Here is a 27,418-nt window from a genome sequence, read left to right on the forward strand (position 1 = left end):
AATACTTAACCCACTTCTGTGACCCTCCTCAAGAATGCTCTTCTTAATTTTTGGCACATCTGGAACACACACCCTATCTCTAAACCTCATCACATCATTCTCATCAACCCGAAAATCACCCCCGTTACCTTGGTTGATTAACGTGAGACACCACTAGTCAGCTTCTGCATACCCAATTTCACACTGTTAGGAGTCTCTTCACACACTAGACTCATATCTCTGAATTGTTCAATCAGTTCTAACTCTCGAGCCATAAGCATTGACATATGTAAGGACTTCCTACTCAATGCATCAACTACAACATTAGCCTTACCCGAATGGTAACTCAATTCAAAATCATAATCCTTCAGAAGTTCAAGTCATCTCCTCTGCCTCATATTCAACTCTTTTTGATCAAACAGATACTTTAGGCTCTTGTGATCACTAAACACTTCGAACCTAGATCCAAAAAGATAATGCCTCCAAATCTTTAAAACAAAAACTACAGTTGCCAACTCTAAGTCATGTGTAGGATAATTCTTTCATGAACCTTCAGTTGTTTGGAAGCATAAGTAACGACCTGGCCATTTTGCATCAGTACACCACCAAGACCCATCTTTGACGCATCACAATATACTACAAAAGACTCCTTCGGATTAGGAAAGATCAAAACTGGAGCACTCGTCAATTTCTTCTTGAGTTCTACAAAACTCTTTTCACATGCAACATCCCACACATAAGCTTGACCTTTTCGAGTCAATTGAGTCAAAGGCATTGCTATCTTTGAAAAGCCTTTTATAAACCTATGGTAATAACCAGCCAAGCCAAGGAAACTTCGAATCTCAGTAGCAGACTTCGGAGTCTCCCACTGCAACACAACATCAACTTTCGACGGATCAACAACAATTCCTCCACTAGAAATCACATGGCCAAGGAAACTCACTTCTTTTAACCAGAATTCACACCTGGACAACTTGGCATAAAGCTTCTTGTCCCTCAACACCTGCAATACAATGTTTAGATGATCCGCATGTTCTTCCTCTGACTAAGAATATATCAAGATGTCGTCGATGAATACGAGCACAAATTGATCCAGATAAGGATGGAAAATCCTATTCATATACTACATGAACACATCTGGCGCATTAGACACTCCAAACGACATTACTGTATACTCATAATGACCATACCTTGTCCTAAATGCAGTCTTCGGAATGTCGTCTGGTTTCACACGAATCTGATGATAACCTGATCTCAAATCTATCTTGCCGAACATACAAGCACCCACCAATTGATCTATCAGATCATCAATTCTCATAAGAGGATACTTATTTTTGATAGTAACTTTATTCAATTGTCTGTAGTCAACACATAACCTCATACTGCCGTCCTTTTTCTTAACTAACAACACTGGCGCACCCCATGGAGAAACACTTGGTCGAACAAAATTCTTCTCAAGCAACTCTTCTAACTGTTTCTTCAATTAACCCAATTCTGAAGCTGACATCCTATACGGAGCCATCGACATAAGATTAGTACCTGGTACCACATCAATGGAAAACTCAATCTCACGCTCTGGTGGCAAGTCACTAATATCATCTGGAAATACATCTGGGAAATTGCACACAATAGGCAGATCAACACTTGCAGCCTTATTGTCGACTTGCAATGATGAAAACATTGCAAACATCTGAGCCTCATCTTCTAAGAGTTCTTCTACTTGCTTAGCGGATAAAAACATCAGCTCTTCACAATCGCCAAACTCTGGGAACCTCACGGTTTTGCTGTAGCAGTTGATATGAACATAGTTGAACTCTAACCAGTTCATTCTAAGAATAATATTGATTTGATGCAAAGGTAGACAAACCAAGTCCATCGCAAAATTCTTACCATAAATGGTGAAATGACAACTCAAACAGACTAACGCAGTAGTCACCGAACCATTAGTCAGGGTATGGATAACCATACTCCCAACCAAAGGAGATAATTTTAAACCCAACCCCGTAGCACACTCAAGAGAAATAGACGAATGAGTAGCACCAGTATCAATAATAGCAATTAACTCAATGTTGTTAATGAAACAAGTACCTTTGATCAAGTTATCTGTCTTGGGAACCTCTGAACCACTCAAGGTAAACACTTCACCGTTAATCTGGGCAGCAGTAGCGGCCGTCTTCTTTGGCTTCTGACATTGTGTACTGATATGACCCTGTTCACCACAATTATAACAAGTCGGACCATCATTCTTGCACTATGCAACACGGTGACCCGTTTTTCCACAATTGTAACATCTCAGAACCTTATTATTACATTCATTAGCACGGTGTCCCAACCCGCCACACTTGAAGCACTTGACAGAAGCGGGAGCCCCTCCCCCACTTGTCTTCTTCCCATCTGAAGCCTTCTGCTTCCCTTTGTCAACTGGAGTTACATAAGGTTTCCCTCTAAATTGTCCCTTCCCTTTCTTCTCACTAATACTCTTATAGTAAGCAGACCGGGCTCTACTATCCTCATCATATATTCTACTCTTATTCACCAATTCAGCATACCTACGAATCTGTTGGTATCCAATACCTTGTTTGATCTCTGGTCTCAGCCCATTCTCAAACTTGAGACAATTTGAAGTCTCAACATCAACACGGTTGTAATGGGGACAAAACTTCACTAGCGCCTCAAACTTCGCAGCATACTCTGCCACAATCATGTTCCCTTGCTTTAGCTCAAGGAACTCTATTTCCTTTTTTCCACGAACGTCCTCGAGGAAATACTTCTCCAAGAATTCTTTTCTGAACACAACCCAAGTTATCTCTGTACCACTAGCTTCCAATATCTGACGCGTGTTATCCCACCAATCCTCAGCTTCTTCTGACAACATATGAGTACCAAATTGTACCTTTTGAGCCTATGTGCAAGCCATCACTCGGAAGATCTTCTCAGTTACTTTGAGCCATTCCTGTGCACCCTCTGGGTCATGGCTACCCTTGAAAGTTGGTGGATTGTTCCTCTGAAATTTTCCCAAAGCGCGAAACTCATCAGGAGCTCCTCCTGCTCTCCCATTCTGATTGTTCTGTGCAGTTTGAGCCATCACCTGAGCAAGGGATTCCAATGCTTCAACAATAGTACGATCATTTCTCCCAGCCATTCTACAAACCATCAAACAACATTAGAAGAAACAATGTATCGATAGTGTACACACACTCATCAACTAACAGGGAACTGATATCCTATAAAAACTTGGCCGGACGGACCGACCTGCTCTGATACCACTAATGTAACACCCTTCTATACCCCAAACCATAATATGATATTTTAATTAGAAAACATAACCATAAGGGTGTCACACACATAAAACACATGACCTGCTCTGGAACATGGGTTACCACATAAATAAATTCAAATGCACATATTTATACCTGGGATGTTACACGACATCCAACACATCTGATTTGTACTTGGGATGTTACACGACATCCAACACATCTGATTTGGGTCAAGTACTTGTATAATAAGACATTCAGTACCTGTCCTCGCATGCTCACCCAAGAATTTACGGTATCATCGCAGCGAAATCACTAATAAACATACAACAATAATATTGTAACTCAAGACATTAAGTCTCATGAATTTCAACTTAATAGCAGAATCAAAAGAGTCTGTAAATAAAATCAAAATAACTTATAATCTCCAAAACACAAAAAGTTTGTAACATCGACAACAATGATACAAAATTCAAATCAAACGTTTATCCCAACCCGATGTTACATGATCAGAGTAAGGAACCACTAAATAAAATAGACAAACTATGTAGGTCACTTCAAGAGTTATCCTTCCACTTACTTCAGTCAAAGTTACTTATGAATATCTGCATGATGTCCATGTAAGGACAACATTCAAACAGAAAGGGGGTTAGAATACACTTCAATAATTAGCAGTGGAAAAACAAAGATTAACTAACAATATCACACACTAATTACCACAATCATCAACATATCAAGTATTCTCATCCGCACATCATAACACAAAAATAATAATCACCAAATGCAACACAATGCATATGTACTTGACAACTGACTCAACATGCATGTGTTACCAAATTATGAACACTCAGGTTCATTTCACTCCATGATCCCCACCATATGATCGATCCCCTCTTGGAATCGGAGCACACAAAAATCGCTACCATCATCATAGGCAACGCTTCACTAATTCCTCAATAGAATTAGCTACTCGCACTCGATCCCCACCATAGGATCAAGGCTCACCAAAACTGGACCGAAGTCCGTACACTATGACGTATGAATTTCAATAGCATACAATGTCACAAATTATCACCAAAATTATCACCCAAAATTATCACCAAATCATCATCCAAAATTATCACCAAATTATCATCCAAAATTATAACTCGATAGAGTTCCCAAGGAACTCTAAAACAACTCTAAAATCTCAAAAATATTCTACCGACAACTGTTGCACATAAAGATAACTCTTATAGACTCAATCGACAACTCTAACAACTCTACGGGAACTCCAACAAAATTGAAAATAATTTAAGTTGGCTAAATAATCCAATTATTTTTCTCGAACTCAGAACTCCAAAAGCATATTATACTAATAATATTAATTCAATATTGTTACTATTATTATTATTATTATTGTTATTAATATTATATTAATAAAATATGTTATGCTAATGAACATATTATATTAATAAAATACATTATACTGATGAAAAGGTATGTATGCAAGTAACATGAAAACAAGCAACAACTTGTATATGCCGCAAACAGCCACCGCGATGTTTACGAGAGCTACAATATATAATGAAACAAGTTATCGCCATAGTAATTGAACAAATCTTCTGAAACATAATATATATTAATCGAACCAGGTCATTGTATATATAATTGACACATATTATATAGTAACGATACGACACCATATATTGATAAAAGTGACAATACAATGTATATAAGCGATGTATATAAACATATATAATAAAGCTACAGTACGATTTCAATATCAAATTATAGACATCAATTCGCACAAAATTAACACAAATAAAATCAGTAAAACATCAATCTCTCCTAAAAACATAGAATTTATCAACATCACCATCCTTATTGGAGGTTAAGGGAACCTCTCTTATCATTCCATGATTTAGTATCCATATATGAATAGTTCCTCCCCCTTACCTTGATTTTCCAGCAAAAACGACAACCGCTTCTAAGAAATTCTTCTCTCAAATCCTAACTCTCCCTCTTTGCCTCTTTTGCTCCCCTCTCCAAAAATACGTACGGACTCTTTTAGGTTCTTCCAAATCCTATTTTATTCCAAAAACCTATTTCCTTCTAATTAGGTTTTTCCCTTCTTATCCTACATATTTTCCTTAATTCCAACCTTGCCCTCAATTTCTCTACATGTTTTATTTTCTTATTATTTTATTTATAAATCTAATATTCCTTATTTTTCTATCACCCGTGTTATTTTTAATTATTCACCTCATAATTCTATTTTTTTCTTACTCAAATAAAAATACTATATATTCTAATAATTAGTTAAAACTCCATTAATTTCTAAAAAGTATGAAAAACTCTTACTCTCTCTATACCTCTATTTCAAGGATACTTACCCCCACAATCACACAATAATTAATTTAAAACATCAATTAATTAAATAAAAAGCTAAATAATTCAAATTAATTAATTAATTGAATTCGGGGTGTTACACCTCCTGCAACATAGTAAACAAAGAGTCCAAGTCCACTCCTTCTTCCCCATATAACATAGAATTGTCATTAATCTTCACTTCCCAAATCCATCTATTATCCTCCACTTCCCTCATGTCTGCTACTTTATGGTTCGGTTGCACACCTCGAGCAAAAATGAGAGGAAACATGTTTCCAATTGCTGCTGGTCCCAGCCATTTGTTTTTCCAAAAATCAAGAGAAAGTCCATTAGTCAATTTACACGATATGTTAGAAGAAAACCAGTTTGAATTTTCCTTCTCAATTGGACCTACTAGATTCAAATCTCTCCATCATAACGAATCAAATTCGTTGACTGATGGCCTATCTTCATCGAGAATCTTTGCCTTGATATCCCCATATCTCATAGACAACAGGCCCGACCAAATAACATTGGGCTTGATGACAATGCACCATTTCGACTTACATAACACGGAGATATTAACCATCTCATAATGTTTAATTCCTAACCCTTCTTGAGACTTTGGTTTACATAAAATCATCCAACAAATCCATGTCATTTTTCTTTTCTCTACAACACCCCCACATAATTTCTTGTATAACAAAATTGGGAGCCTTGTAGAAAGAGAAGATGTAAATTGGGATCTAATTTAGAACATAATTTAAAAGTGTCACACACCCTCCTAAAGAGAGAAATGTCCCCTTCCACTTTGACAAATGAATCTTAAGATTATCCAACAACGGTTGACGGGTAGAAAGCCTCCCCGGATTTGCTCCTACTGGTATGCCTAGAAACAAAAAAAGGAAAAATACGGACACCACACGCCAGGAAGGATGAAGTCACTTCTAAAACACTTTGCTTGATGTTAAGACCAATAACTTTGCTTTTGATGAAGTTAACATGCAACCTCGATACCAATTCGAATCCTCTAAAAACTGCTTTTATATCCCAAAGGTTATGCCATGTTCCTTCTCCTACAATTATCGTATCATTCGCAGATTGTAATAAATTGAACTTAACTTCATTTGAGACCTTTAAAGGTTGAAACATACTCGACACAATTTCATTTTGCATTAATCCATTCAAACCTTCAGTTGTGAGCGGGAACAAGAAAGGCGACGACTTTGATAATTTTGCATTTGTTAAATAACATGCTTGTATTGAAGTTAGCATGTTATTTATAAGATTTGTCTCAATATAGTTAACATATATTTGACAATAAATAACAGATAGTTGATAAGTTTTTTTTAGAGTAAATGAGTTTATAGTGTATAAGCTTATTTGATGGTTAAATAGTGAAGAAACTTATTTACTTTATAGTGTTTGTTAAAATTAGCTGCTAAGTTAATTTATAAATGCAAAATGAGATTGTATTTATAGTTAATACAATAATAATGACCTTGTCATTGATATGTCAAACAATATATCTTCTTTGAATGATTTGTAAAAATAATGTGATAGCTTGACTTAACCTTGGTGGTAGGTGAGTTTAACCCATTTTAGCATAGTGAAGCATACATGGCCTTTGGGCTTTCTCCTTATATTTTGTAGGGTTAACTTCAAACATAAGAAGCTCTTCAAAGATCAGAATGTAAGTTACTAATTTCAGAATAAATGGTCTATTATCTCTTTCTGAAAAACTTTCATGATGATGATTAAGAAATACTCTCAACCAAGAATCAGATCCAAGCATTGAGTCTTCAAGGAATTAAAAATCAGGCTCTGAACTTGGAACTTGGGGAACTTGGCATCAAGTTTTCAATTCTACATCAAGCTAAGACTTAGGAATCAAGCTTTTGAGAGTAATTCTTAATTAGGTTCTGATAGCTCTTGTCAAAGAGATTTGTCTTTCAAAGGTAATCAAGCTCTGAAAAAGAATTTCAAAGAAAACCATAATTCAAGCTTCTGAAAGGAACTAGATTCTGAAACTTCTTCAAAAAGAATTCAACTAAGCTTCTGAAGTAAAGTTCATCAGAATGTTGATGTTAACAAACCAGTGTTCTAGACAACATCAAGAAACTTCTGAAGACAAACCAGATTTTGATGGAAGATCATTCTGGTACTTCAAAAAGGTTAATTAGGAAAGTGCTCTTTCATTCTGATTTTATCTTTTTAGGGTTATACATCTCAGGGGGAGATTTGTGCTTATGTAAGATGTGTCATTTTGTGATTACCCTGTACAAAATTGTTCATCAAAATATATGTTTTTGTCATCACACAAAAAGGGGGATATTGTTAGAACAATATTTGGTTTTGCATCTATATATTGAGTTTTGATGATAACACGGTTGTATTTGTGTGATAACAATTTTGCTATCCTAATGGTTTGTTATTGTGTAGCTTTAATAGCTAGTTCTGATTTTGAGTATATGACGTGCAACATCATCAGTTTCTGAACAATGAGTTCCAATTCCACTTTTGTGCTAGTCATAAGAAGGTATGAAAGATGTTCAAAGTTATTGCTGCAATAATCTTTTTGCTTCTATATTGATTCACTCTTGAGAAGCTTATGAAGAGATATTATGTTGTTGCTGCAAAGTTCTCTCAGTTCGTGCTTCTGGACGTGATTCTAATCATTAAGCTTCTGAAGAATGTTAAGCTTCTGAAGTTGTGTTAATTAGCTGAAGATTTTGAAGATCTCAAGTCAGATGTTGAGGTTATCAAGGTTTTAGCAGTAGATTCTGAAGATACTGAAGATCTCAAGCCAGACTACTGTCGTTGTCAAGGTTCTGACCAAAGATTCTGAAGTTTTTGAATCCAGCTTTATGTTTCTTCATTTCATACTTCATCAACTTTCATCAGAAACCAATGAACTTGAAAATAAGGCCAAATGGGTACGTGATCAAATAGTACATCGTAGAAATCAAATATTCTTTCCACTACCTAATTTCGTGGACAATGACAGTACTATTCATCACACATGTCACTGATTTTATGGACGAAGGACAATATGCAGTATCACTCCTTTCACCATTCAATAGTGAACAACCGTTCTATTTGGTTTCCCCATTTTCCCCTCTAACGATCTCTTTTCTTATGCTATATAAGTGGGACTTGGAGACTTGAAGAAAAAAAGTATGCTTCAACAATTTGACAAGTTTGTTTCTTTGTGAAAAACTATCGATTTTTGTACATGGTTTTTCTTTAAGTATTTGATTATCATTTGTGTAAAATGTGTTTGTATAGAAGCAACTTGTAACATACAAAATATTGTTCAAAATGTTTGTTTGATTCCTTAAGAAGACTAGAGTGTAACTAGATTCTTAAGAAGACAAAGAAAGTTGTTCTTTATGAATCCTTAAGGAATATAGGGTATATTCGGATCTTTGAGAAGACAAAGAAGGTTATTCTTTGTGATTATTGTAATCAGTTAATTATAGTGGATTAAGTCCTTATGTATAAGGCGAAATTACCTTGGCGGGTCGACTAGAGTAACTTTGACTTTCAAGCGAATCAGGATAAAAATACTTGTGTTTTTATCTCTTTATTATTAACATTTAAGTGGTGTTTTTGAGTTGGTAAAAAACTTTTGTTTTGTAAAACCCAATTCAAACCTCCCTTTCTTGTGTTTTCACATCTTCACTAATATGGCTGCAACAACTTAACTTGCCAAATTTCCATCTTACCTGAACTAAACCCAACTTAGGGTTCTCAAGAAGGTAAGGAATTATCTTCCAAAGAAAATTTGGATCTGGATGGAAATTTGCATCAAATATTGCCACAAACTCACAGTCCTCAACATATTCCTTCTCTAAACCCTCTTTTAGGGTACCTGCTTTATAACCATTGTGATTTGCCCTTATTACATACTTGACATTCACACCTTTATGTATCCATTTTTGACACTCAAATTCAACCAATTTCGGCATGTTATGAAAAAACACATGTTTACTATAACTTTTTACACTCAGACACATAAACTTATGGGATCTTCCATGATTAAGCTTTACTGGATTAATTAGATACCCTTAAGACTTGGTTTGTTGAGTCATCAAGAACTTGAACTATGAGTCTGTCAGTTGGCCAAGAAAGCCCACATACTGCTCCAATTGAAAACTTGTAGATCTCGAAGAAAAAATTGAATATTCTTAGCCAAGGTAATTCATCTCTATTCTTTAATATTTACTGAAATTACTTTATCAACTTAATGGATAATCTTTAATTTTACAAAAGTAACCAACCTGTGTTCTTTGACTTCAGCATGTAACTATGATTTATGATGTGTACAAATTATCTTATATTTTTAGAAAAACTCCATACAATACACATGATAGAAGTTGTAGTGTTACTTAAAATCAATCAATCAAATTTAGTTTCACAACTCATGAGCTAACATACTAACATACAAATTTAGTCCCTTAATAAATAACCAATATTTAACCCATCCTACTGAAGAAATGTTCTAACATACTAATTGAAACATTGTTGCTATTTTGGAAAATAATTTGTAATATGTCAACTTAATCAGGTGTTAAAATTGAAGCATTGCAGCAAGACCAAATTTATGAACTCTCCATACACAACTCAGTTGGAATATATAAAGAATTTAGATAATGATGCAATAATTATAGACCACAAAAACATAATTTGGGCTGAGGGTTAATGAAATTTTTTACACCTATAAACCCTATAATCAAATCAAATGATACATAATTGACTCTTGTAATGAGGAATTAAGAGTTCTTGTCATGAGGAATTACTAGAAAAAATGTATTATTTCACTTTTAATAATTGATTCTTTTTATTTTAGAGTTTAAATTTAGATTTTAGTCTCTCATTCCTTGTACAAAATGTTATTTTCTAGTTCTTTTTATTTTAGGGTTTAAATTTAGATTTTATTCTCTTGTTTCTTATACATTTTATGATACTATATATTAAAATGCTCATTTTATTGATTGAATATTTAAGTTTTCATTTCTTAAGATAACATTTTACGATACCATATATCAAAAGGCTCATTTAATTGATTGAATATTTAAGTTTTCATTTCTTATGATAACATTATTAATAATGAAAATAATATAAAGTTGTTTCATCTTAAATTGATCCAGAACCGGTTGATTTTGCGGCTGAACCTAAGAGAATCTATTATATTAATACCCAATAATTTATAGCTTTCATGCAATTTTCATCGATATTTATGCAGGTTTGTTTTGTATACTATTTAATTGGTTATCATTTTCTTGAATAGTAAGACAAAACACATTTATATGTATGCATCATCATCATACACAAAACTCATACTTGTGATAAATATGTAATTATATTGAAAATATCTTAGTTTCTACCCTCCCGCTAGGGACGCATGGAGAGGGTAGTAATGAGCTCTTACCTATTTTTCCATCATAATTTATTATAATTAATTAATAGTATAATAATAATATTATTTTATAATTAAAATATATACGATATTATGATATTTGACTTTAAAGATCATATTCGTCTTCCACCATCCCTATTTTTTGTTGTTGCATTTCTCTTAAAATTAAAATATACATGATATTGTGATATTTGCCTTTAAAAACTAAATTTTGTTGTTGTATTTCTCTTAAAATATACATGGTATTGTGATATTTGCCCTTAAAAACTAAAATGTTATTTTTATTAGATCATATATATTATAAATTATAGGCAATAGATTTTATATATTATATACGTGATTGAAATGTTCTTGTTGCCTAGTTATTCTCTAGCTCGTTTCTATTAAAAATAACAATTGAAACTAGTAAAACTAATTATAAATTGTTTTTAAATTTTTTTAAGAGATAGAAAAATGAATATATATATATATATATATATATATATATATATATATATATATATATATATATATATATATATATATATATATATATATATATATATATATATATATATATTAAAGATCATTTTACAATTGTTCCCCCAAAAATTTGAACTTGATTAAGCTCTTAACATGTTTTTTTTCATAATTTAAAAAATTGAAAAATTAGAGGTAGAGAATAAAAGACTCCAAAAAAAACTTTTCTCTCGCTTGTTTTTGAAAAGAAATTAATGAGTGGTTGAAAAGATTATCATAATGATGAAGATAAAATTTAAGTAACTATTTATATAAGTACTTAAAGATAATTCACACGGGCATGTTTATTATTATATTTTAAAAAAATCTGACCCTTAATTTATCTGTAAAATAATAAGAGATTATTTAAATTTTTTAATTATTTGTTAGATAATATATGCATAACACATAAATGTAATAGAGGTTAAAATTTAGAATTTCTCTATATTTCAAATAAATATATATTATTCATTCTTACATGACATGCATGATTTTAAGAGTCATATTTAATATATGAAAAATAAAAAAAAATACTTGGCGGTGTCTAGCATGTAGTTGGTTGAATTCGTTGTGAATGAAATGCATGACTTCAATAGTCATATTGAAATCATATTAAGGAAGAAAAATCAATTATGTGGAAATCTATCTAATATTTAAAATTTATTTATTTTATTTAAAATTAATGATAGATTAATTGTGTTTTATTTTTTCTTTATTAATATTCATAAGGCTTAAGTTTCTAAAATAAAATTAAAATTCTACATTTTAGATTAAGTTCAAATTTAAATTATTGATTAGGAGGCTAATGGCTTAATCTTGATTACGGTTTAAGGCTTAATCATGATTACGAGGGTTCAAAATTAGTATTCCCAAGACTTAAGCTTAATCATGATTACGAGTATCCAAGTTTAATATTTATTTTACTACCTTTCGATTCAATTTTAGACTATCAAAGTCTCTTTTTCTCAAGAATGGGAGGGATAAGCTTATTATTTCAAATTATTAACAATTCTCATGTTTACATTAATGGAGAGTTTGTTAGGATTTCGGGTTAATAGACTTGTCTTGTGGTGTAAGAGTGAGAATTTATTCAAGTTTTTTGATTAATTTATACTATCAAATAGTTTAAATAAAATTGCAAGCGAGACAGAGTGAAAGGAAAATTCAAGTAATGATCAATGGGTTGAATATTTGCTTTATCCAATTTTCATCTCTTTAATGGTGACCGATTATCTTCAATTTATTTTTGTTGACATAATAGTTTAAATTTGAAGCTATAATAAATTTTTGAAGGATTTACTATTCACGTTTAGTCCTCAAATTAAGGTTATCTTGAATAAATGTCCAAGTAAAAATAATCAAAGATATTTTAATTTGTTTGTGTATTACTAATTTAAATGTTGAATATTATAAAATTAATCTTTATGAAAATGAGTTAAGAACTAAGGGACCGAGGAAAATCTAGGAGAAATTTTGAATGAAGGATGCATTCACTAAAGTCTGCTAGATTTTTAAAATGTATCACCTTGTTCATTAATTCAATCAAGTTTTGAATCAATCTATAATAATATTAAAGGTTAATTGACAAGTATTTAAGTTGTTGATGTTAGAATAATAACTCATTACAATAGATAAACAAAATAGTAAAATGTCATTGTGTTTGACAAACACAATATATGGCTCAAATGAGTAAAGTGAAAATGACATAAACACAAACAATTTAAATGCTATGTAAATGACAAATGAATGGTAAATGACTTGAATTTAAATTGCATAAAGTAAATGACTTGAAAGTAAAAGCAATATTAATACAAGTTAGTCAAATGTTAGTTTATTAGATGTTAGTGATGTTTTTTTTTGTTCAATTGATTAAGTTATTCTTTGGAGAACACTCAACCATCTATTCACAAGCATGGATCCTTGAACCAAGACATCTTCCAAAGGAAGGAAAAAAGACAAAGTTACCACACAATATCATGAAAGACGGGAGACTTACAATCTCACTTACTAGAATGATATGCCTTTAGGGTCAAAATTTAGCTCTATGTTAAACAATCATAATTGGACTTATGTAGAAGTCACAACTATCTGAGGTCGGGCAATAAAAATTTAGGTGCTAATGCATGTTAGAGATTTGATATAATGAACCAAACTCCTAAAACACACCACACACTAAAAGAAAACAAATCAAAGGGTGAACCTACCTCATCCATACTTGTATTGGTTCATCTAACACAAGGTTATTGATGAACCAATTAGTCTTAGGATATTGAGATTTCATTGGTCAATGAAAGAGATTGGATAGAAAAGGATTGAAGATGAAGAGAGAAGGGAGATGAGAGAAACTCAAATTGGTCATGGGAGGAATTTTATCAAATTAAAATCATTCATTCATTTTGGGAGATGAAATGTACATTTCATCAATCCCCTAAATACAATGATTTTAACTTAACAAAATTCAAATCAACCTTGACCAAGGCCCAAACACATAGCCAAACATCACAAGTCAATAAAAATGGCTCAACATAATTTCTATACAATTAATCAATTAAAAATCAAATTAAAAATGCATTTTAATTAAATTTAGTTTGGTCAAAACCTAAAACCTCTTCAAAACACCAAATAAATGGTCAAGAGATTTATCCTAGGTTAAACAAAGTCAAAGGACCTTAGACAAAGAATTTCATAATTTTTGAAAAGTCAGAAGTATTTTTAAACAATTAAAAATATGCACAAAAACAATTAATTCATGAAAAATATCAAAATTAATCCAAAAAATAATTTTAATTTAGAAAAAATGAAAGAGGACAATATTTAAAGATTTTTGGTGAAAGTCCCATATTTTTTGGATTAAAAATGAAATTAATATGAATCAATCAAAATAAGTGGATTAAATAAAAAAAATCAGAAAATACAAAAAAACAAGGGCCACCAAATCTCCCTCATTAATTGAGGTGGCAGATCTAATGGCTACACGCGTGCGTTCTATCGTACGTCTTTTTGTACGCGTGGTAATCACAATGAACGCTTGAGATTAAAACATTTGAATCAGATCAGATTGCTTGGACTTTGCCAACGTACCTCCGGAGCCTTAGCTCCGGTCATCTTTTCCGATGATCACCACCGGTCTGGTTCAAGCTCAACTTTATGGAAAATGAAAAGTAAATACACTAATTTGAAGGAAAAATGTCCAGGAGCACGAATCTGACCTCAATTTTCTCCAATTCTAAGTATATAAAAAGATACATGGATTTGAATTTTGAGGATCATGAACTGAGTTTCTTCGATTTTACCTCAAAGCAACTCAATCTTGTTGCCTACATTGGTAGGACTTCAGTCAACCAAAAATCATAAAGAATGGTGAAGAATTGAGAGAGAAATGAAGAGATGAAGTTTCTGAAAAATCACCTTCGAGTTGATCTAATTTCACTTGATCTTGATCTGGATTTGCTTGCTTTCTCTTCCTCTTGCTTGCAGAAACCAATTGAGATGAAAAAGGAAGTGAATTTCTGGAGTTTGAACTTCCAAACAGAAGGTGAAGTTCAAGCTTGATTTCAAGAGAAATATTCAGAAATTCTATGGAAATGAGGGTTTAGATCAATCTAGAAAAGCTTGGGCAGGGTGTTTATGAAGTTTCTGAAGCCATGAGCTTGTTTAAATAGGCATTGGAATTGATTTTTGCACCACTTGAAATTTTCCAAATTTGGAAACAAACTTTCATGGATGCATGGGCAATGATTTGGGCCTAAGGAATGATGCAATCCATCTTCAATTCGTGTGTAATTGATGTTGAAGTCATTACAATGAAGCATGTAAATAAGAATGATCTCTTGAATCCAAAACTTGCCAAAACAAATCCCACAATGGAGCCATGCGCAAGTCCCTCAATTTTGATCCAAATGAGATGATATTAGACTTTTTGGAAATCTGAGATCAAGGGGAACAACTTTCATGTTGAACACTTTTCATTTGAAGTTTGGATCATGATGAATTTTGAGGTGGAAGTTTGGGAAATCAAACATATTTGAAAATTTTCTAAGTCCCAAGTTAAATGTTCACTTCTTCCACCTTGAATAACTTTTCCTATGGACTTCAAATGAAAATTGTTTCTTCATCAAAGTTGTATCTCTTTCAAACCTCTTCAACTTGGTTATAAATTTGACCTCATTTGGATTTGTCATGAAGGAGTTATAAATTTTAGAAGTTGAGAAAAATCACTTGTTCAATGATATTGGCCAAAAATGACCTATAATGTTTCCTCTTGGCACATGCATTTGTAAGTTGAATTTGAACTCAATCCAAACATAAAAGTTTAAATATACATTGTGAATTTGATCATGGAATTTTAATGGCTTTCATCTCATAAGAATTGAGCAAGTTATGGTCTTGGGAAGTTAACATCCAAACTAGGGTTCAGACAAAATGACCTATAATCTTTCACATTAAAAAATGACTTTCCAAGCAAAACTAGCTCTAGACTTAAACATGAAAGTTGCTTGTAATATAATTTTGAGTAATGTTTATCTTGGAATCATTTTCATATGACAAAAAATGTAGGAGATAGGGTCTAGGGAACCCCAGTTTTGATGAGTTGACTTTCTCTGGCCAACCACCATGAACCATCTTTCTAGCTTGAAATTCTCTTGACTTTGGGGACTCATGGAGGATAATATAGGCATAATAAGATGTAATAAGAAGTATCCCTTGAAATATTTGATCAAATGTTGAAGAAACTTGTTAAAGAAGTCACACAAGATACCTAGATGAATTAGGGCTTCCAAGATAAACAAGCTTCAAACTCTTGATGAATTCTTGATCAAAATGACATGTGAAGATCATAGGGATCCATATATGATGCCTAGAGCCAATTTGAACCATTTATTTAATTGATTTCCTTACATTGAGGGTCTCAAACCCTAGATATGAGCTTGATGGAGCATATGTGAGCATACACACTACCTACAAAAGAGTTAAACTACACATTGACATATTTTTGGTATTTTGGTTAGTAAATAATAAAAAACAAAGTATGATACAATCAAAAGTGCTTGGTAATCTCTCCCAATGCAAACCCAATGAATGAGGGGTAAGGAGACTACCAAGGTGTGATCCCAAAGCTAATGCGTATGATGAAATAACATGAGGGATCTTAGGGTCCAAATTGGGGTCTTGTAGAGACGTTCAAAGGCATGTACTTGTTGTACCGACCATGCATACCCTGGTCAGAGTCATCTCTCCATTGACGGGGTTATCGAATGCGTTTTTAGCTTATTCTCTAAGATTATGTAGGACTAAGATATGCTTAACATCTCCTGGGTGATCTTCACCTTCTTCCTTTCATTCGTCAATCAGAAGGGGTGATCACGTAAAATGCCATTCTTAAAGATCTAACACTTCAGGCATTCTTCTGCTCCTTCCACCTCAATACCAGATTGCTTGAAATGATTAATATAAAACTATAAGTTCTCTTTCTTCCTTTGAATGACCCCTCTCAAGGTAGTTATGATCATCAACTGTCTCTTCCTGACATTGAAGTGCACGGAGAACCGTTCATAGAAATCCATCCATTATTAAATGCTCTCATCTGGTAGACCATTGAACCACATCCTAGCCAAGCCGACCAGGGTTAATGTAAACAACTTACACTTAGATGCTTCGTCAGTGCTGAAATAGTTCAATCGGTCATCGACGAGTTGTACGTGCTCATCATGACCGCCTTTTCCATCATATTCGCATAGTTTAAGAGGCTTATCCATGAATTTTAGTATTTTGCTATCCAAAATCTTGGTACACAACATATACTTCTATTGAACCTTCAACAACCGGTTTACTATTTGATATGAGGGAGGAGCGTGACTGCCTCGGTCTCCCTTGGGACTTTTGGAATGACTATGATACTTTTTGCTTATTTGGTGATTCTTATACTGATGAGCTTAATCTCTTCTCGTCACAGTCGACTCTGGACTGACAATGTGAGCTCTTTGGGATACAACTTCTTGAACAATCTTGACTCGCTGAGGCGCTTGGTGAAGGCTTTCTTCAAGGCAAAATGACCTTTCTTCTATAGCTTGTGAGTTTTCCCATCGAACGTTGATATACATGTTCAACAGTTTGTTAGCGACTTGCAGTCCAAGATTAGCTCGTAGTAACTAGAAGCCAGGTAAGGCTTCAAGCTGAGAAGTTAATTGTTTCTACAGGGAACCACCACTTTATGAATAACAAGATGGTGATGGACATCAAGTGAGCTCTGTCATAGATCGAACTAGTTTGTTGATACCATATTAAATTAGAGAGAATGATATCATAGAATTTGATTTACATTTTTGTTAATATTTTCCATTACTTTCTAAATGATTACATAAGTTCACTTATAGTTCTTAATAAAAGATATGTCATAACAGGGTGTAACTTCAAGCTACTCAAAGCTTGCAATTACTGAATAACTAATTCTATGATTTAGTTATTTGGTTTACAGAGAAATGATGTTACATCCTTCTTTTTAATGTTCATATAATCTTTATAACTAATAATATGAATACTATGAAATTAAATTGCTTTAATTTATTTTTTATTTTAGTTTTCTTTGTTATAAACTTTTCTATCTATATATTAAATGATCAAAGTATTTTAGGGTTTAAATTTAGATTTTATTCTCTTGTTCCTTATACATTTTATGATGCCATATGTCAAAATAATCATTTTAATGATTTAATATATAAGTTTTCATTTCTTATGATAACAATATGAATAATAAAAAGTATATAAAATTGTTTACTTCTTAAATTGGTCCGGAACCAGTTGATTTTGTGGCCAAACCTAAGAGAGTCTATTGTACTAATACCCAATAGTTTATAACTTTTATGGAATTTTCATCGATATTTATGTATATTTGTTTTTGTAGATGTGTTTCCATAATTTTTAGATCATAAACCTTGATATTTTATGCATCAACATACACTTAGAAGTGTTCAAATTAATAATAAAATAAAACACATTTTATGCATCATCATACCCGAGAGTGATTGAAATGTGCAAATTATACATGTTATATTGAAAATATCTTAGTTCTACCCTTTATCCAAGAACATATGGAGAGGGTAGCAATCATGGACTCTTACCCTTCTCCCGTGACAATTTATTATAATTAATTAATAGTATTGATCAATAGTAAAAAAATATAACTATTTTATAATTGAAATATATATATATATATATATATATATATATATATATATATATATATATATATATATATATATATATATATATATATGATATGATATGATATGATGTTATGATATTTGACATTTAAAAATCACATTCCCCCACCACCGTCCCTATTTTTTTATTTCTCTTAAAATATACATGATATTGTGATATTTGACCTTTAAAAACTAAAATATTCTTTTTGTTTTTATTAGATAATATATATTATAAATTATAAACAATAGATTATATATAATATATAGGTGATTGATTGAAATTTTGTGTTGCCTAGTTATTCTCTGCCTTGTTTCTATTAACAAAAAGAATATATATATATATATATATATATATATATATATATATATATATATATATATATATATATATATATATATATATATATATATATAAAGATTATTTTATAATTGTCGTTCTAAAATTTTTAAATTCATTAATTTGAGGTTACAAGATTAAGCTCTTTAAGTTACAAAATTAGCCGTAGAGAAGAAAACTCTTTTAAAAACAACCTTTTCTCTCACTTGTTTTTGAAAAGAAAAAAATGAGTAGATAAAAAGATATAAAGATGAAGATGAAATTTAAGTAACTACTTATATACCAAGTATCCACAAATAATTCACACGAACATGCTTATTACTATATTTTTTTTAAAAATCTGACATTTAATTTGTTAGTAAAATAATAACAGGTTATAAAATTGTATGAGATTATTCAAATTTTTTAATTAATTGATAGATAATATATGTATAATGCATAGATGTAATAGAGGTTGAAATTTAGAATTTCTATGTATTTTAAATAAATATATAATATTCATTTTTACATGACATATATGACTCTAAGAGTTCTATTTAATATATGAAAAAGGAAAGAAATACATCATTTAATTACTTGTGAATGAAATGCATGACTCCAATAGTCATATTGAATTCATGTTAAAGAGGAAAAATATGGAGATTTATTTAATATTTAAAATTTATTTATTTTATTTAAAATTAATGATAGATTAATTGTGTTTTTATCTTTTCTTTATTAATATTCACAAGGCTTAAGTTTCTAAAATAAAATTAAAAGTCTCTATTTTAGATTAAGTTCAAAGTTAAATTATTGATTACGAGGTTAATGGCTTAATCATGATTACGGCTTAAGGTTTAATCATGATTACGAGGGTTCAAAATTAATATTCACAAGGCTTAAGGTTTAATCATGATTACGAGTATCCAAGTTTAATCTTTATTTTACTACCTCTCGATTCAATTTTAGACTATCAAAGTCTATTTTTCTCGAGGATGGAAGAGATAAGCTTATTATTTCAAATGATTAACAATTCTCATGTTTACATTAATGGAGAGTTTGTTATTGGATTTCGGGTTAATAGACTTGTCTTGTGGTGTAAGAGTGAGAACTTATTCAAGGTTTTTGATTAACTTATATCAAATAGTTTAAATAAGGGTAATGTTAACTTGTGCCCCTAGGGCACAAGTTAAGAACTAAAAAAAGAAATATTGTGTTGGAAATTGTGCTTTGATTTTAATAAAAATATAAATTTATTTTTTTAATTGTTTTTCCTAATATAAATTTACTATAATTAGGTTTCTTAACTTGTGCCCCGAGGGCACAAGTTAGCATTACCCTTTAAATAAAATTACAAGCGAGAGACTGAAAGAAAAATTCAAGTAAAGAAGGAAATGGTCAATGGGTCGAATATTTACTTTATTCAATTTTCATCTCTTTAATGGTGAACTATTATCTTCAATTATTTTTGTTGACATAATAGTTTAAATTTGAAGCTATAATAATTTTTTTGAAGGATTTATTATTCATGTTTTGTCCTCAAATTAAGATTATCTTGAATAAATGTCTTAGTAAAAATGAATCAAAGATATCTTAATTTTTTTGTGTATTAATGTTGAATATTATATAATCAATCTTTATGAAAATGAGTTAAGAACTAAGGGACCGAGGAAAATCTAAGAGAAATTTTGAATGAAGTATGCTTTCACTAAAGTCTGCTAGGTTTTTAAAATGTATCATCTTGTTCATTAACTCAATCAAGTTTTGAATCAATCTATAATAATATTAAATGATAATTGACAAGTATTTAAGTTGTTGATGTTAGAATAATAACTCATTACCATAGATAAACAAAATAGTAAAATGCCAATGTGTTTGACAAAGAACTTCAACTAAATATGTCCATGTATCCGACAACAAAGCAATTATAGTTATGTTTTATTGAAAATAACTAGGGGTTACATTGTTATAAATCATATATAAATATTAAGACTTAAATTGCAACGTCCTTAAATTGTCTCATCCTGTCTCACTTGTTTGTCTTTAACTAATTATAAATATCTATGAACCACATCCAACAATATTCAGCTTAGAAAATATGAAATCCTATAAAAGTTTATGGTATATAACTCACATCCTAATGGATGAGAGAGAAAGTGGGTTTACAAATATTTTCAACAATGAAAAACATGTAACAAGTTAAAATAATTAATGATCATGTCACTATTAAGAGATTTATCAACATATCAATTGCATTTTATAAAATATTAAACTTATAAAATAATATTTTTTTAGATGCATATGGAGGATTATCTCAAACAATCCCAAAACACTCTTGTAATCTTAAAAATAGTCTCCCATAAAAAAATACTCAAAAATTTAAAAAAGATCCATTTATATTTAAATTATAAATAATATTTAAAACTAAAGAAAAATAATATATTGGCTGAAATTTAATTGTACAATTATTATTTTTGAATTTTTTTCTCGTAAAATTCATTTATTTATAGAGTTTTGTCATTTTCTGAGCTATTGAATCAATTGTAAATGTGTCAATTTACCATGATAAAAAATACAAATATTTACAATTTTATATTTTAAAAATATTCTCATAATTATGAGCTCTCACAATTTTAAGAAATTATGTTAAAACATGATTGCACTTGTACGGCTTTCTTATTCAATTGTAATAATATATAATTTTTTATTAAATATTAATATTTCTCATAAAAAAATATTTATAGGGTTTATAAAGAATTAATATAGTAATAGGAAGAAAGCAGAATTAGTTAGTAACATTATAAAACTTTACAAATAATAAATTAGGCAAAGTTACCTAAATTGTAAAAAAAATTTAGACCTAGTAACTTGTTTATTAATTATTTAATTTTAATGACTTAATAGAAACTGGTGCAAGAAATATTATGGAATTTAAAGATATTTAATTATAACATTTAAAAAATATTATTCACAATTCTTACTATAAAAATTGAAAAAAATACCTATAATTTTTACTCAGTAAAAATTTGAGATGATTGGTAGACCTGAATTTACTTTCATAATCATTTTTGACAATACAAAATAAAAAATAAAAAATATAAATATAATATATAAAACAATTTTATTCTTAAAATAGTTAAAGGCGAATTGATGTAGTAGATAAACACTTATATTTTATATTTTGAACGAAATGGTTAATATTTTTAAGTTATTTATCTAAATTCAAATAATTAAATACAAAAGTGCAAATATCAGGAATTGTTCGGAACAAGTAAAATATATACAAATTATTTAATCTATTAGTAATTAAAAAAAAATAGTTTGAGACCTCAAATTTTATGAGATTTTTTGATGTGGGTCTGCTTGACAGACACATGGCCAACCCTGTACATATGTTATCTTGAGAAACCACATATCAATATTTTTGTCCTAGTGGGATACACAAAACTCCTTCATTATTCTTACAATCCATAAGTCTTTTTTTGGCAACATGTTCTCTCTTTCTAATATGTGGACTGAGGGGTACCATTATCGAAACTAATCTAATAGGTGAGGAGGCCTAGTAAAAAAAGTATTCTATATGTAGGATATGAAAGAATAACTCATTTACCATTTTTTCAACAACTGACCAATTATAAGAAATAAAACTATTATAAGGTGTTGTGTGAGCCGATATATGTGATTGGCATGTGTAATAAATTAATGATGATATGCAATAAATTCCAGTTGAGTACTATGTGAAAGTTCTATGTTGTGAGTTATTAATTAATTAAATTGATAATTACTATGTTAATGACCTTTATATGCAATTACTATTTTGAATTACATGATTTGATATGTTAGCTTGTGATAACTATACTAAGTTTTTATTCTCATCAATGAGAGTACTCTAAGGTAATGGTTACGATCTTAAATTCATTTTTATGCGTTATCATTGTACAAAAGGGTATGGCGAGCCCAATGATCGAGGGAACACAATTATATTGGGCATGGTCGATGATGATCTGCCTGTTAGATTACACATGTACAAAGAAAAAATTTATAAGTGATTTGATGGATCGCCTTGATTGTTGGAAACTACCATGCAATCATTCATTACTTTGATATGTCACAAAGAGATCTTTAGATGGTTTGAACAAGTCTATAGTTACTTGAACATGTCTGTCCATGTAGGAGTATTGCACCACGTTTGTCACTAGTTATTTTGAAGTAGATGGTGCCAACCTTTGAGGATATATTTTCTAGTAGGTGATACTTAGTAGGGGTTAGTCTATATTATTTTATTAGTAGCACTAAGAAAATCTTTGTACAAATATTAGTCAAGAAAAACATATTTGTAAGATTAAGTAAGTTTAAGATTAAGGATGAAGTCCTTGAGCGGTTGAATTATAAAATAAATGATTAATTATATATGATATCCTTGTAATATGAATGATTTTTGATTTATCTCCTGAATTTTTTTGTGATTACTCTTTATAATATAAAGATTTTGTTGCTTTGATAGCTTAGATGATAATTTAATAATGAATCTTCATTCTTGCTGACGTGATCTGTGTAGATAATTTTTTTTTAATTATTTGTTTTATTTTTTAAAATCCACTTGGGAGTAAACCAATAAACCAATACTATGATAAAACAAACCAACTTTTTATTAAATTATTATTATTGCAAAAAAAACTATTAAATATATAATTGCAGATAATAAAAACTATTGCAAAACAAACTATATATTAGTCCTAGCTCAACTCTCTCTTGAATAAGACAAACACAAACATTCTTGAATATTTCTATGCGAGACACTCAATATTATGAGTATTTTGTCAAAGGAGAACAATTAACTTCAGCACTAGGAGGATCAATATGGTCTTTGGCTTTTGAGTTCTCAAGGATTGTTGGGTGAAGATGTGGTATATTTCAAGGATTTGAGTTACCGAATAGTTTATGGGGTAAAGATGTTCCTACAACACCTTACCGGATCAACAAATGTATATCCACATGAATTGACTTCATGATAACCATGGAGGTTTGGAATGAGAAATCGATAGACTACTCTACTTTGAAGGTAATTAAAGCTTTTACATTTGCACATATCAAGCAAGACAAGGCTAATGTTAGTGTTGTGAAATATGTCTTCAATGGTTATTCTGAAAGTGTGAAGAGTTACAAACAATGGAAGATGAAGCTTGGAGGATAAGAAAATTTCGTAAGTAGGAGTGGTGATTTTATGAGACCCATATGAGGATAAAATGAAAAGAATTGAAGTGAAAGAGACATAAACTATGATGGATAGGACTTAGTTTGAGATAAATGTTTCTACTAGTGAGACTAGAGATGAGGAGGAAGTCGATGCTTCCACTTATAGTTCTAATGAGGGGAAACCTACAATGACTCTTAATTATCAGCTAGTTCGTGATATAAGGAGATTGTACCACCTCAACGATACATTTATGTTGATCTTATTTGTTATACTTAGAAAGTAAATGAAGGGTTGCAAGACATATAACTAAGAATCTTCAGGGAGACATCTAAAGTAAAGATAACAAAAAATGGTTGAAGATGGTGAATGATGAGATCCATTCACCGAGATAAAGAACCATATTTGGGAGCTTAAGAGAGTACCTAAAAAACAAATGGTTGTTGTATGCACGTGAACTTCAAGAAGAAATAAAATATTCAAGGGATTGAAGAACCAAGATTTAAGGTAATACATGTAGCAAAGATATTTACTTAAGTGTAGGAAATTGATTATAGTGAAACTTTTTCAACCGTGGTAACATAATTTTCTACAGTGGTACTCATGGCGATTGTGAGCCAATATGATATTAAGTTGGAACATATGGATATCAAAATAGTTTTCTTACATGTAGACCTTGAAGAAGCAATTTCATGAAGAAACCTCAAGGTTTTATAGTGGAAAAGTTTAAGGTCTGTTTAATGAAGAAATCCATGTATGGTTTGAAAGAAATCTCAAGGTAATGTTATCATCACTTTGATAAATTTATTCTTAAATATGATTTTTATGAGAAGTGGTTATGATAATTTTGTATACATATTGAAGAGGAATGAGGCAGTCATCCTTCCCCTACTTATATATGTTGATGATATCTTAATGAAAAACTCTAGAAAGGAAGAGATCAGTAAGCCCATGAAGATTTTGAATGGATAATTTAAGATGAAAGATCTTGGCGAAGTTAAGGATGAATATCACGAGAAATCATAAAAAGGCGTGATTATTCTTATCTTAATATGATTACTTGAAGAAAATGATGGATTGATTTAGAATGTAAAATGCTAAAACCGTCAATGTTCAGTTGAATTATCACACGAAGCATTTGGTTATGCAATATTCTTAAACCAAAGAAGAATATAAGACAAGGGAGAATACTCCCGTGCACTGAGGTTGGAAACATCATGTATGATATAGTTTGTAGCATATCAGACTTAGCATATGCAAATAGTTTGAAGTGGGTTATGAGGTACTTGAGTGGTTCATCAAAGGATTGTTTGAAATACAAAAAGACAACTTAAGAGGAAGAAACTTCAGATGGTTTTATCGATGCAAACTATGCGGGAAATATGGACACTAGAAAATCCTTATCGGGTTTTGTATTTACGTTGTTTGGTATAACTATAAGTTGGAAGAAAAATCAATCATTGTTAGTCGCATTATCTACTACTCAAGCGGAAAATATTGCCTTTTATGAATGGTTGAAAGGCATAATTGAGAAGTTATGGATCAATCAAGAATGTGTGAAGATACATTGTGATAGTCAAAGTTCCATTCACTTGGAAAATCATTAAGTGTATAATGAGAATACAAAGCACATTGACAATCGTTTTCACTTCATAATAGAGATGATTGATTCGAAGGAGATTGTGGTTCAGAAGATGGCTTCAGAAGATAATTTGAAAATATTTTGAGAGAGCAATAAGGTGGATGATGGATAAATTGACATCACCATCGATTTCAAAGTCAAGGTGGAGAACTGTGGAGATTGAACAAAAAATCCTTATGAATGAGTTTGTGATAACGTAACGTATTTGCAAAAACACATTGTATTTGGAAAAGACGCAATGCCTCCTTCTTTTGCACAGAATGCAATGTGTTTCACCTGACACTTATAAAACACATTTCAACCCTTTTTTTAGATACGAGAGTGAAAATGAGTATTCTCTAGAGATTGAAACTTAGAGAGACAAATGAAGGGATTATTAAGATTCCCTGTTCTAAGAATGATAAGATCTTTGGAATATCTAAGAGAATCGGGAAACACTTCTAAACACCTTAAATTTGTTTGATTCATATGTTAAATAAATAAGATATATATTAAAAAACACTTAAGTAGAAAATATCTGATGTTTTTATAATTATGAAAGATTATTTTCTTGTAGCTTATCTTGTAATCTTGTGTAATAACTCTTGAGTTATAGTAGATTAGAAAGTTGTTCTCTCCCATAATAGATCAGTTTGATCAAACTGGATAAACTAATTTTGTGTGTGTATATGTTTTTTTCTTCTTCTTATTCTTATGGATTTGCTTACACCTTGTGACAAATTAATTATGTTCGAAGTCTTTTAAATAATTGTCATTGTTTTTGTCTCACGTATCATTATTCTTGTTGTGTTTGACCTTTGATATTTTAATTTCACAATATATATCAACAAAATAAACCATTTTTTAAAAAATAAACACCATTTTCAAAATTAATTCCAAAATAACAATTTTTTCAAATTTTTCCCCAAAATAACCACCTTTAAAAAAAGACGCGTCAGATGAACTGGCACATCCGTCTTGCATCAAGAGGAGGCGTCTGCATTGGAAGCCTCATGAGGAGGCGCCAATGCCTATAGCGTTTGCATTGTGCCTCATGAGGAGGCGACAATGCCTATGGCGCCTACCCTCTTGGCGCATACATTTTATATCTCCTCACTATAAATACCTCGCCCTGTATGCAATATTTTTCACAGAAAATCTTCCCCTACTACCATATTTTCTTTCATTCAACTCCATTCTCCTTCAAGTTTTTGAGTTTTAACCATGTCTGAATACATTCACAAGCGAAATGCCGATTTAATATTTTCCACCGTTACGTCTCCGATAAAGATTCGACTCTGGAATATAGATTCGTTTGGACGTCTTAATCGGACGTTGAACAGTTGGTTAGATGGAGAAATTAACCTTATCGAGAAAAGAAGAAATGGTGACACCGTTGGGGATAACATTCCAAAGTTAACCTTATTGGAACAGGAAAAGAAATGGCTAAACATAACCGGTGTTTAAGACTCACGCTGGAAGGCCCCCTGAAGTTAACCTTATTGAGAAAAGAAGGAATGGAGAAACACTGTCGGGGATAAGGTTCCAAAGTTAACCTTATTGGAACAGGAAAGAAGCGG

At 31.0% G+C, this 27,418-nt stretch overlaps 2 protein-coding genes across 2 annotated transcripts; both read right to left on the minus strand.

The window, feature by feature from the left end:
• Positions 1–496: 496 nt before the first annotated feature.
• On the minus strand, positions 497–1,360 carry LOC127080402 (uncharacterized mitochondrial protein AtMg00860-like). The gene is made up of 2 exons (XM_051020722.1): positions 1,148–1,360; positions 497–1,024 (listed from the first exon to the last, which is right to left on the minus strand). Exons 1-2 carry the CDS (start codon positions 1,358–1,360, stop codon positions 497–499), a joined length of 741 nt encoding a protein of 246 aa, XP_050876679.1.
• Positions 1,361–1,462: 102 nt separating this feature from the next.
• LOC127080403 (uncharacterized) lies at positions 1,463–2,854 on the minus strand. The gene is made up of 2 exons (XM_051020723.1): positions 2,279–2,854; positions 1,463–2,188 (listed from the first exon to the last, which is right to left on the minus strand). Exons 1-2 carry the CDS (start codon positions 2,852–2,854, stop codon positions 1,463–1,465), a joined length of 1,302 nt encoding a protein of 433 aa, XP_050876680.1.
• Positions 2,855–27,418: the final 24,564 nt, after the last annotated feature.

The sequence above is a fragment of the Lathyrus oleraceus genome, chromosome 5, assembly GCF_024323335.1.
Source record: "Lathyrus oleraceus cultivar Zhongwan6 chromosome 5, CAAS_Psat_ZW6_1.0, whole genome shotgun sequence".
NCBI classification, from domain to species: domain Eukaryota; kingdom Viridiplantae; phylum Streptophyta; class Magnoliopsida; order Fabales; family Fabaceae; genus Lathyrus; species Lathyrus oleraceus.